Raw genomic sequence first — 13,229 nt, forward strand, 5'->3', positions numbered from 1 at the left:
TGAAAAAATAACGCAACTGAAAGAAATCTCGAGAGAAAGAGAGAAAGTATATGAAAAAAAAAAATCAAAAAAAAAAACATATCTAAGCTCGTACTAAAAAAAAAACCGTATCTTACGGAAACTCTTGAGTAAAAAAAAAAAAGAAAAAAAAGAGACAGGAGGAACAAAATAACGACCTAACTACTCGTACGATGGAGTAAATATTTACCTTTGCTTTCTGCGCTAATTTGAGTTCTTCTTTTTTGAAATTACGTTGATAAGATGTTATCACTCTTCTAAGTCGGTTATTGAGATCTCCAACCGATGGCCAAGGAGCACGATTGGTATCCTCTTCGGTGGCAGCCGGTGTAGCAGCACGGGCCGAGTCGTCAGCGACAGTCATCGGTGTCGATGGCTGAGATGGGAATTCCTCCGATAGAGTTGGTGGTTCGGATCCTCCTTCGTCGGCATCGCTCAGTTTACCGACTTCTTTTTCTTCTCTGTGGGTTTGAAAAATGATTGGAATTAATTTCCACGGTTCTAGGGAACCAGCGATGATAAGTGATTGAGAACTTACAGTATTGGAGGTGGATTAGGACCGCAACGAGCTAAGAAACTTAGAGCTGGATCACTTCTCATTTGAGCATAGGCTTCGTAACCATGTTTATACGTTCCGACTAGTAATGATCGATCGGCATCTTTATCCCACCACGTAGTTGGAGCTTGATCGCAATGAGGTGGATTAATCGGTAAAGTGCTGTAATCATAATTTAATAAACGTGTTTCGTCATTAATAAATCATCGTATACGAAAAATCATACTATTTTCCGTAAATAAATTTGAAGAATAATTCTACGTACATAATTAGATCACCGCTTGAAATGAATATAGCTTCGATTCAATTCATTAAAACAATTCTTTTACCTTCGTCATTCGATATTAAAGTATCATTTCAAACACCTACTCGTTCGTACGAAACACTCGTACAAGGGTAGAAAAGGAAATGATACGAACGAAATCAATATTCCTAAAACGGCACGAATATGGTGAATTAACTGAAGACCTACCATAAGTTGCCTTTTTGCAATCTCGCCCTCGCTTCGGCTAATAAATTAACGAATGAACCGACGTAAAATCAAATATAACTTCGTCCTTGGCGAATCCTATACTATTATTGAGACCGACTCGTTTAGCTAACAAGATCGCTCGCAAAAAGAGTAGAGAAACATCATTCAAAATTAAAACGAAAGGTTGAACCAAAAAATACACACTCGTGTGAAGATTAAAAATTAAAATTCTATAGGAAAAGGAAAGTACTCTTCGGATAACGATCAACTGCAGAGTATCAACCGAGCTGGCTACGGTTCGTTGAATTTTCTAGATACGATGACGTCATCAACCTGTTGATTAATTCTAGTTCAGAATACTTCTATCTAGGCGCCTTTCTGTCTGCATATTTTCAAGATGTGGAGGGGGGAACTCAAAACACAAAATATAAACTGCCCATCGACGTAATCGGTTCGCTGGTCTGGGATCCCTTTCATTAAAGTAACGTAACAATTTTCAATAATATGCATTCAATTACCTAATACTCAAACTCGAACACTTCAACCATCGATTTCATCAACTACGACTTCATTTGCTTCGAATCAAAGCCAGAACCTTCCAAATCAACCCTTTCTTCTCTGGGACACTTTTAATCACTCACACGAACCGAACGAAGTCAACACCATAATCCTCTCGAGGAACTTTCTCGTCACCATCGACACTTCGAATAACTACACAATTCCAACGATCACAATCAGCGAAAAAAATCCACAAAATTTTACTCGACCGTCGATAAAATCGCGTTTACGAAAAAATAAACAAAAGACGAGCAACGGAACCGCGTCGCGAAGAAGAAGACGAGCAGGTACGTGAACTGGGTAACCTCTTTGGCCGTTTACCCTGCCCCTTTCCTCTTCTTCGTGTTATTACTTATTAACAAATCGATGTACATACTCCTAAAAGCACCGCCGTTGTCATCGTGTATTGGTCGTCGTTAAGTTAACCTTCGAAAACCCATATCAAACGCGCTCGTTAGTTTTTTAAAAACTTTTTTCAACTATAAATTTTCTTTTTCTCTTTCATTCCGTAAGCTCTGGGTTCGCTGCTGCCACTGCTGTCGCCGCCGTCGTCGTTACCGCCGCCCGGATACGATAAGTCATGCAATACGCATTACATCGTTGTTGCGCACGCCATACGACGAATAAATTATAGAAATATTCACCACCTTTCATGCTCGTCGTGTTTTCTTTTAGCCGAGTAGTCATCGCCGTCGCTAATGAACCGATAAGTACGACGACTACGACTACAACGACGACGACCTAATGATCTATATAAACAAATGTCACGAAAAAAAGCATCCTTTTCGTTCACTCTCGTACTCCCTTTCCTTTGGTGGTTCCCTTCCTTAAGGCAGGATGACCAGCGCAGCACTCGCCAATTGTAACGACGAGTAACTAAATTCATTGCTTTTTTGCTCCCTCTACCGCTTCGATTGGCTTTCACGGTACAACCTTCTTTCCATCGCTCAGTATTGTAATTAATTTTTCAACATTTTCGATTGGTTTCACAATTAATGGTCGTTTGGTGTATTTTAATAGAAGGAATTGCTTTTGACTTCATAACGCCGTGATGAGAGACGAAAAAAAAATTAAAATACCAAAACCGAGATCGTCAAATAATCTTTCAAAGACGATGACACAAACGAGAGGTGGAGCTCAGACAGACATAAAAATTCAAACCGACAAGTAGACATCAAAATAAGACAAAATTTGAGCAAAAATCGTACCTGGCGGATACACCTTCGGCAATTTGCTGAGCGTAATCTCCGATAATACCGTGTTTCAGGTAATCCAGCATTCTGACTCTCAATAAGACTCTGTGAAAATCAAGAAAAAAATATTAGTAACTCGTTTCGACGAATTTAGCGCAAGGTGATCGACCTCGAAATCCAACTACTCACTTGTTAGCATGACGACTTAAATGTTTACGGTAATTGCTGTCGAGAAACAGATCACAGTCGAATTTATCCGATCGACTCCAATGTTCGACTTCTTCGACCGGTGAAGCGTCTATACTTTTACCGTCTTTGATTTTCAATTTCTTATTTCTTTTTAGACTTCGGCAGTATGGATTATCTGAAAAGACACGAAGGATACCGTAATAAGTACGTGTTTTCTTTCTCGAATATTTTTCCGGAGCTCTTCGACTTACTTTCATTCATCGAGTCTTTAGGTGCGCCGGCGAATTCGGGAGGTACGTCATCGGGAGTCACTAATTCCCAAGCGAATTGCCTGATTTTTTCGTCAGCCTTGTAGAATCGTAAACAGTACAGCATCTGCGAGAAAACAAAGCAAAAAAAAATCCTAAGTAAACGTAATTCTTAACGTAACGTATAAACAATGATATCATCGTTCTTCGATCGCGTAATTCACGAGCACAATTATTCGAATATTAAATCTCTCATCACTTTTCATTTACACAGATGCTATAATACCGACTGCGATTCGATATGCGTCAGATTACGTAGGTAAATTAGAATAATCTTACGAGATATTTACACAAAACGTTTTTCATTTTACGTAATAAAATCTCAATGAATCGAGTAGGAAAAAATCCCTACTATGGGGATGTGTTTTATCGTACGACTGAACAACTGTGATGATATTTTCACAGAAACTTGTCAATCTAGTTTCAATTTCAGTCTCTTCTCACAGCTAGATCTAAAAATACGTAAAAAAAAGAAATACTACGTTGAATACTTACAATGACACGAGCGCAATCTTCAATGTCGCTTTCTTTCCAGCCATCTCTGAATTCGTTGGTGGCGAGAATTTCGGACCATCGACCCCAGCTAAACGAATACCAATTGAAATTAATCAAACAATTCATTCAATATCGAAAAAAAAATTGACAAAAATTTCAAATTTCACTCACCCATAAGTCAACAACCCTCTTTCGACATTGAAACATTCGCTACGGCTCCAGCATCCGTACATAACTTCGCCATCTCTGGGCACGTAATCGTCCATGAAATATTTATTTTTAGTCTTTTTCAATTTGTTCTTAGCTCTTCGACCTGAAAAATCGAAACATGGAGTTATCTTGCTCTAATACTCTTCTACGGTTGCTCGTTTCGCAATCTTACCTCTTCCTCGACCGACGCCGATGGCTGTATCTTCGTCAGAATCGATAGAAGACGTCTCCAAGTCAGACATGTCGACAACGGCTTCATCGTGACCGTACCTTTTGATTTGCGTTCTCCTTCTGGGCTCCGAAATCACCAATTCGGTCTGTAAAATGGTTTCGAGTCAAGTTTCAATAGTTTTTCTAACGAAGGACTCTCAAATCACGAATTCGAGTTCGATCGAGATTTCTTACCATTTCGTCCCTTTCGGTCGGGTCGATTTCCGCCTTCTTGGCCCATTTTTTCCAAAAATCGGGATCGTCGATGTCGATATCTTGACGAATACCACTCGATGCGAACGAGGCTTTCGAGAAAGTTGATCCTTTTTCACTCTCGAGGGTGATTACTTGAGTTCTCCGTTCTAGAATTTGATCGATATCTTCTTCGCAGAACTTATCGCCGGCGTTGTCTTCCTCCATAATGGCGCCGTAGGCTCCTACACGATTCAAACACAAACGATGGAGTTAGTTTCATTTTGCACAACAGTTCATTCATAAAATTTAATCTAATTCTTGGCGAAATTTTACCTTTTTTCAGCAAGTCTTCGATTTCTTTCTTCGTGAGTTGTTTACTATTACTGACTTCTTTGCCTTGCAGCGAGGTATTCATACTTTGAAGCACAGCTTTATCAAGACCGAGCTTCAGTGAAGCTTTATCGAACATCTCTCTTTCGTAGGTGTTTCTACACAATAATCTGTACACTTTGACCATCTTCTGCTGACCTATTCTGTGGCATCGAGCTTGAGCCTAGAAGAACCATCATCGTAAGTATCGTTTGATAAAGATATTCGGACTCAGTGGGCAAATACTCGCAATGAAACTCACTTGTAAATCATTCTGAGGATTCCAGTCACTATCGTAAATGATGACCGTATCGGCAGCGGTTAAATTAATACCGAGACCTCCGGCTTTAGTACATAAAAGGAACACAAACCGATCGGAATCTGGTTTACAGAACCGATCGATGGCAGCTTGACGTAAGTTACCACGGATCCGGCCGTCTAATCTTTCGAATGGGTATCTAAACAACAAAATCGACGCGTTTTAGTAAATTGTCGGTTTCTCGAGATAGAATTCGAAGACGAGAATTATAAACTCACTTTCTAAATACGAGATAATCTTCGATGATATCCAAACACCGAACCATCTGACTGAAAATCAGTACACGATGTCCGTTGGATTTCAATTTCGGTAGCAGTTTATCGATTAGCACCATTTTACCAGAAGATTGGATTAAAGCTTTGTAGTAAGCGTCCGGATCTTCACCTTGGGATATTCTGTAATCGTGTTGAATTTGATCTTCGGCTCCTGTTCGTGAAAAAAATAAAAACAAATTCAAAATTAATTAATTGCCAAGCTCTAGATTTTCTCGTGAAAGTTTTCCACTTCGAATTAATTTCAACGTACCGTTTAGTAAATAAGGATGAATACAACATTTCCTCAACTCCATCATGGTGTTCATTAAATTAGGTATATTGGCCGAAGTGGTACCTTTGGATAAAAATGTAAAATTATGCTCCAGAATACCACGATAATATTTCTTCTGGATATTGGTAAGTTCCACTTCGACGACGGTTTCCTCCTTAGGAGCGATAGATTTCTCTACGTCTTCTTTTAATCGACGCAGCATCATCGGTTTCAACAACACTTGTAATTTCTGCACTTCGGTGTCCGTTTTCAAGGCGCCGAATTCTTGTAAAAATGCTTCTTGACTATTGAATTGACTAGGTTCGAGGAAATTAAGTAACGAGAACAGCTCGCTGACGTTGTTTTGCAGCGGCGTTCCCGATAGTAACAGTCTATGTTCCAAGTTGAGCAGTCTCAGACCTTCTAATAATTTACAATTGCGATTTTTCAGTCGGTGAGCTTCGTCGATGACGCAAACACGCCAATTAAAATCTTTCAGCTCCATACAATCGGAAATTATTATTTCGAACGTCGTTATCAGCACGTTGAATTTATTTATATCCTTGATAACGCCTTTGGGACCTTTGTAATACAGCTCGTACTCTTGTACCATTTGTTTACTGGCCGATCTGTAATAAACGAGTGGATTAGCATTTCAAACAAACTCGAGAACGAAGAAAATTACGCATATCAATCAATACTTACGATCCGTGATACACGATTACATTCATGTCGGTCCAAGCTTCGAATTCTCTCTGCCAATTAGGAATAGTCGATAGAGGAGCGATGACCAGAAACGGTCCTCGTATTCCGCATTTCCATACCGCGTGAATAAATGCAATAGATTGGATCGTTTTACCCAAACCCATCTCGTCGGCCAAGATACAATTTCGTCTGCGCAGAGAAATAGAAAAAAAAACATGTATTAGAGAAAACAACTCCTCCTTTTAGTACGGATTGGCTCAGCATCCATTTCTGCAGTGCACCGTGATAAGATTATTTTTCAACCAATAAGAACGTCCAATTAGTTACTTATGAACACAAAGATTACGTGCTAATTGGCTAAATAATCATCATCCAATCGCAGAGCACCGTAGAAGTGTGAGTTAGGCTTCAAATATCATTGGTTTAGGTATTAATAAATAAGATACATACCCATTATACCACGAGAACATTAACCAGTTCAAGCCCTCCAATTGGTATTCTCGTAATGTGTTGTCATTTTTGTACACTGGCGATTCGTCCAATTGTTTCCATTCGCTAGGAGGAGGCTTTTTCTTCGCCTACGAATAATAAAAAAGCGTAAAAATTAAATTCAAAACAAAAATCTTGATTTACAGAGACTAGTTAGGGCAAACTCATTCGATCAGTGCGTTTTTCAACTCATAGGAGAAATTCTACTCAATGAGCCCTACGGCTTCGTTTCGAATTTTCCTCGGTATTAGCATGGCAAATCATCACTTTAGAGTTTACTAGATCCACGTGGATCATTCTTATTATATGTTCAAGGGCGAATTCGTTCGATCAGTGCGTTTTCTAACTCATAGGAGAAATTCTACTAGAGCCCTACGGCTTCGATTCGAATTTTCCTCGGTATTAGCATGGCAAATCATCACACGATACTCCAAAAGGGACGACAAAAGGGAGCAGAGACAAGGAAAAATGAGATAATATTGATTTCACTCACCTTCCATTGATCTTTCGGCGGTATTTTGCTGAATTTTTCATATTGCTGTATTCTAATAGGATCGATATCTTCTTCGAGTTCCCACGTGCTGTCTTCGTACGGTAGAGATCGCCATTTCACTAGATAATGCTTGATGGTTTTGTCGGTGGCCGGATCGACTTGTTCGACTAGATCTAGAACACGGTCTACTTCGACGTAATCGGGATTGAAAGGTTCTTCTTCGAGCTGTGGAAAAATAAACAGATGTTAAAACGAATTCGTGATGTAACGATATCAGAAAATGGTTGGAAAACGATTGGAACACTCGATTTTACAGGAATCGATCAAAAACCACTTCCTAAATTCACTTTTCAAGAATCAAATTAACCTCAGCAACGAGGTAGATTCACTAAAGAAAAATTAACTCAACCAATCGATTTCCATCGTCATTCCTACGTTTGAAACTCCAAACTAAACTCACATTTTCGAAGATATTCGTATTATGAGCCATCTTCTGCTTGAACCTTTTGAGCTTAGCGGCGATCCTCTTATCACCTTTGAAGAGCTCTTCTTCGGTCCTCCATTCGCAATGCAAATAGGAAAAATTTCTATACTTGACGTAATACTCTTCGACTTCTTCGGTTTCTCCGTCGTCTTTCTTTTCTTCATCGTCGTCATCGTCATCTTTGTCTTTATCGGTATCTTTTTCTTTACTCTTATCCTTCTCTTTTTCTTTTTCCTTTTCCTTTTCTTTCTCTTTAGGAGCAGGTTCGGCTTCAACGTTGCTTTTATCAGCTTCTTCCGAAGCTGACGTCGATGCAGCCGTCGATTCTTCTTCTTTCGGAGCAGAGGTATTTTCTTCTCCGTTGACTTGTTCGGTTTGGTCATCTTTAGGTTCGGTTTTGTCGTCGGTGGCAGCAGCGGCAGCGGCCGAATCGTCAGCTGCTGCTTCACCAGTGGTATTGGTTTGGTTTTCGTTGACGGTTGCTTTGTTCCTGGTAACTGTTCTCGAAGCTAATATGTATTGCACAACCATTGAATCTTCGTCCGTGGTATTCTGCGCAGAAGAAAATAAATTAATTACAGTCACCAACAGCTTATAATATAATACGGATAATTGAATAGAAATTCGAAAACTCACTACATAAATAAAATTGGGTTTCACAGCCGAATCTGAAAAATGAGATCCACATCTTTCAGGAGTAGAGGATTTGGTAGTTTCGGTATTACGTTGAACGGGAGACGGCGACTTTCTCGAGTCTTCGTCCGAAATAGCTAACATAATATCGTCCACGTATTTCTTACGGTGAGTATTTCTGGCAGACCGTCGTTTCTGCGAAATTACACAAGAAAACCGCGCAATTAATACCACATTTCGCACACTGGCCGACGTTCACATCGATTATACGACACTAACCTGTCCAGCATCGTCATCATTTCCTACCGGTGATGGCGGTAACTCGTCAACTTCGCCTTCCGATTCGTCGTTATTACCCAAAATACCGGATTTCCTTTTCTTTTTAGACGAACTAGTAACGATTCTACGCAAACAAAACACACCAAAAATAATGTAAAAATAACCGAAGAAGTAATTAAGATAAATATTATCGCCAATGTACAACAAAGAACACGAGCAGTATTTTCTGAGTCACTTACTTCGATTTCGCAGACCGATTCGATTTTGGTTTTCGTTTGGCTTTGGTTTGCGAAGTATTTTGAGGCGTTTTGGGCACTTCGTCTTCGACAGTTTCGCCGGATTCTTCGGGTTTAACGGTCGATGACTCGGATAAGCCGGCGGTTGTGTCGTTAAAACTAGAGTCCAATTTGGAGCAATCCGCATCCTGCGTTGTGTTCGTGCTCGTTTTACCGTCTTCGTCTTTGGTCTCGTCTTTGAGCGCTGATAATGGCGCCGTATCCGACCAGTCGTCCGATTCGGCATCGGGACGACTTTTCGAATCGACTGCGTCGTCGTGAGATATCGACTCTTGATCGAGACGAGGCGACTTGGCCGACTCGAAATCAGCTGCTAGTGATTTCTTTTTACTTTTTCTGCGAACATAAGAAACAAATGGGCAGGATTAGAGAACTGGAGAAAGATTTTGATGGAATAAGGTAGGTAGAAAATGCTAAATACCTTTTGGGTTTAGTTTCGGTGTTCGAGTTGACTTCTTCGGACGAGCTTTCCTTTTTACTTTTACGTGGTTTAGGTGTTTTGGGCGTTCTCGCCCTTCGTGGTGACTTTACTTTTGGTTCTTTAGGAGGTTTAGGTTCTTTAGGCGCTTTAGGTTCTCGAGGTTCTCGAGGCTCTCGAGGTTTACGAGGTTTCCTGTGAACAAAAACAAAACAACATAAGAACACGACGTCAAGATCAACTTTTTCAAGAATTATTCGTAGATAGTTCGATTTTTCAAACAATTCGAACTCTTTTAAAATTACGAATTTGAAAAAAGTGAGATTCAAAGACACATCAACGACTCTGAATACTTCTACAGCGTCAATGGTATCTCCTCCCCCTCCCCCACAAATGGGATGAAATTTTCTTCAAAAATTCTACCTGAATTTGTGCCCTATCCAATTAGAAAATGATTCCAAAAGATATGCAAGTCGAACTCACCTCGGCATTTTGATTTTTCTAGGAGATCCGTTCATGGACATATGCAACGGAGGCGGAGGCTCTTCGTCTTCGGTAAAATTGAATACGCTAGTGTTTAAAGAAGATTCAGTCGGTAATTCCGCTGTCAACATAGGCGGGTCGCTATTCGACGAGCACCTATCGGGCGAAACAGGTTGTTCACCAATCGGTGATATCACAGCCGGCGACGGAACAGGCGGACTATTATCGCGTTCCGGTTCCGCATCGTCTTCAGCATCTTCGATATCCGCTTCTTCCGTATCCGCGTACCGGTCGATTTCGGGCTCCTCTTCTTTATCAGAGCAAGCGTCGTGATCTTCGGTATCTGCGGTATTCGGTTGCGAATCGATACGCATCTCGGACGAATCGTCGCGATCCGGCTCCACATCCTCGGAGCTGGCCGGAGCGCCGAAATCGTCCGTATCTTGTCTGGAATCTTGATCGTCTTGCGGCTCCTCCTGCGAGCCGAGTTCGGACGGTTGCGAATCGAGATCGTGTTCGCGATCCATATCCATTTCTTGACTACTGGGCGCGGTCGTAGGCTCCAGCATGGTGGGTGGTTCGGCCTCCATCATATGTTCGACGTGCGGATGCGGAGGAGGCGGCAGCTGATGCGGTTGCGGCAGCGGCGGAGGTACGGGTTCGTACTCCATTCGCGTTCTCGGATCGTCGATTTCTTTTTCGAGTTGCGGAGGTTGCTGATGCTGCATCGGCAGCATCGACTGCACCGGCGGAACGTGCTGTTGTTCGAGAATCGGCGGCGGAGGAACTGACGACGGCTGCGGTTGTTCATGATGTGGTGGTTGAGGTGGTTGTTGCGGCGGCTGAGGTTGCTGCTGCTGCTGTTGTTGTTGCTGTTGCTGCTGCTGCGCGTGCGGCGGCAACGGCACCGGTACCGGCAGCGGCTGGTGATGTAGAAGTTGAGGCGGCATCGGTTGTAAATGCGGAGGAACAGATTGGTACGCGGATGGGTCTACATTTGATGTAGGCGGCGGCGGATGCGGCTGCGGCGTCGGAGGCCCAGCGCCCGTCGGCGGCGGACCGGCCGCGTTGTGCATTAGGTTAGGAACAGAAGCGTTAAGGTCGTGATGCGAATAGTTGGGCGTCATGTGCGGCGGCATCGGCAGCAGCGTCGGAGGCTGCTCGTGGTAAGGCGGATGCGCTTCGTGAGGAGGTAATATCGGAGGCGAATACATCGGCGTTTCCATCTCCATTACCGCTTTTTTGCGACTTTTACGCGGCCGAGGCGATGCTCGCGCTTCGCCTCGACCCCGACCTCGACCTCGGCCTCGGCCTCGGCCACTGGTCGGCATTTGTTGCTGTGAACAGAAAAAAAAACAACGGTCAGATATATTTGTTACTCGTTGATTAATTAATTTTACTGAGGGGACAAACAACATTTTTCAATCAATTGACAGTAACACCAGACATGTGAAAACGTGATTTTCATTCGATTCAAAAAATTTCAACAACCAAACAAACAAATTTTACAACATTTACCAAGTTTATGCATTAAAAATTCAATAAAGTGTACTGAAAATCTTCAAAAATAACCTCATCAGAGTTCTCACCCAAAACTGGCTAACTAAACGAGATAAAACTTGGTCAGCTTTACAAAAATAATACCTTGAATCACTAAAATGACACAAAATATTTGAGGAGACGTTTTTCAGATATTTAAAATATCACAAAACCGTTTGTAACGTAATGACACAAAAACAAAAAGTATCGAAACAGCTAAAAATGCTTAAACCAAATGCGTCATAACTACCATACGTTGTCACTTTACAACTGAACAGAAAGTCGATGAATGACTAGAATACGCCAAAAAAAAAACTTCAATTTTTGATGACCTAATGAAAATTTAAAGATTTTCAGCGCACAGAAATGAAAGCTTGGCTTTTATACGATAATGACTACCTTACTTAGCAATGTTTCATATACTTATTTTAACCAATTAGGTCATTTCAGAAGCCTTTGTTGAAAAATTCCGCGTGTACATGTAATATTCTAGAGGGATGAGTAGGGCAATAATGGCCGAAAAAATCCAAATCGTTCAGTATAAGAGTTTCAGAATTACTTCAAAAGGTGAAAAATCAAACATTTTTTGTTCAAAATGAAATTTTGGAAATTAGAACGAAATTGTTTCAAGTCGTATAAAACCACTACCCCCCTCCCCTACGAATCCAAATTGCTCCATTTTGAGATATTCTGGAGCCTTCAGTACAACTTTCAATCTCTCCAGGAAGCGTGAAAAATAATTTGGGCAGCTAAAAATGGAGATAATGGCGTATCCTCGACTTATCAAACGAGTTTCCATTTTGGCCGATTTCCAGGAGAAACCCTCCCGTGTATTTTATTGACCAAAATGTTTATAAGGGAAAAATTCAAAAAATCAAAAATTTTCTGTTTATGGAGAAATTTCTGAAATCTGCACGAATGGCTTTGTCTTGACTAAGCGAAGTACCCTGAACCCTAATTTTACTGTTAGAAGACATTCTGGAGCCTCCAGCGCATTTTTCGATTTCTGTAGAATTTTAAAATTTTTCAAGAAAGCGTGGAAATTGACCTTGGTAGCTAAAACTCGAATTGTGACTTATTCGCAGCCTGGCTACTTGGCGAGGTTATTTTAATTTGGCCCAATTTCCAGGCGGATGTACATCGAAGTGCCATTTTTCTGATTGGAATATTTTCAATTTCAACTATGACTGGAGAATGCTGAGGTGTCCTTCTGCAAATCGGCTCAAATGACGATAAATTCTTCAGCCTGGTTGATATTTAGCTGCCCAAGTTGATTTCCACTTCTTCTGAAGAAATTTGGAAATTCTGGAGAAATCGAAAATCGCACTGGAGCCTCCAGAATGCCCGAAATGGCGAAACTTGTTTCGAGAGGATCGATATTAGTTTTTAAACCAAGTTTCATTATTGTTACTGTATTTTTTTTTTTTTTTTTGAAAAAAAAAAACATTGCTCAAAATGGTCAATTTCGAATTTTTAAAAGTTAGCCAAAAATCTAAAAATCAATTATGGCGGCTGAAATTTTGGTTACGGAGGTTTTAGGCAATGCTCTTTCTAAAAATCACTAGAGAGATTTTCTTGTTAGATGTGTAAGAAAAATACGTACCATTGCCATAGAATTATCCATAACACCTAAGTTATACGAAATGGACGTAGCGAACGGACAATGAACACCTCCTAAACACTGTTCGGTGGCTTCGTGTTGTCTGAGCATATTTATTCGTTCTTGAATTCGATTTATCTGCACATAAAGGTTGAAAAAAACACGATTAATTCATCGCCAATTGAAATTTGAG

General features: G+C 40.9%; 1 protein-coding gene across 6 annotated transcripts in view; it reads right to left on the reverse strand.

Annotated features, from left to right (window-relative positions):
• Positions 1–13,229, reverse strand: part of LOC135833410 (chromodomain-helicase-DNA-binding protein 7-like) — a 116,652-nt gene that overhangs the window by 18,892 nt on the left and 84,531 nt on the right. For all 6 annotated transcript variants that reach the window (XM_065347213.1, XM_065347214.1, XM_065347210.1 and 3 more), the window contains 23 exons: positions 13,040–13,174; positions 9,898–11,234; positions 9,418–9,609; positions 8,940–9,332; positions 8,701–8,824; positions 8,425–8,616; positions 7,765–8,340; positions 7,305–7,529; positions 6,773–6,900; positions 6,323–6,511; positions 5,618–6,246; positions 5,311–5,518; positions 5,036–5,231; positions 4,738–4,957; positions 4,405–4,646; positions 4,172–4,316; positions 3,961–4,102; positions 3,790–3,877; positions 3,238–3,361; positions 2,987–3,161; positions 2,813–2,902; positions 557–736; positions 209–479 (listed from right to left, as the gene is read on the reverse strand). In XM_065347213.1, the coding sequence (XP_065203285.1) occupies positions 209–479; positions 557–736; positions 2,813–2,902; positions 2,987–3,161; positions 3,238–3,361; positions 3,790–3,877; positions 3,961–4,102; positions 4,172–4,316; positions 4,405–4,646; positions 4,738–4,957; positions 5,036–5,231; positions 5,311–5,518; positions 5,618–6,246; positions 6,323–6,511; positions 6,773–6,900; positions 7,305–7,529; positions 7,765–8,340; positions 8,425–8,616; positions 8,701–8,824; positions 8,940–9,332; positions 9,418–9,609; positions 9,898–11,234; positions 13,040–13,174 (6,201 nt within the window). The remainder of the gene's footprint in view (positions 1–208; positions 480–556; positions 737–2,812; positions 2,903–2,986; positions 3,162–3,237; positions 3,362–3,789; positions 3,878–3,960; positions 4,103–4,171; positions 4,317–4,404; positions 4,647–4,737; positions 4,958–5,035; positions 5,232–5,310; positions 5,519–5,617; positions 6,247–6,322; positions 6,512–6,772; positions 6,901–7,304; positions 7,530–7,764; positions 8,341–8,424; positions 8,617–8,700; positions 8,825–8,939; positions 9,333–9,417; positions 9,610–9,897; positions 11,235–13,039; positions 13,175–13,229) is intronic.

The sequence above is a fragment of the Planococcus citri genome, chromosome 1, assembly GCF_950023065.1.
Source record: "Planococcus citri chromosome 1, ihPlaCitr1.1, whole genome shotgun sequence".
In the NCBI taxonomy this organism is placed as follows: domain Eukaryota; kingdom Metazoa; phylum Arthropoda; class Insecta; order Hemiptera; family Pseudococcidae; genus Planococcus; species Planococcus citri.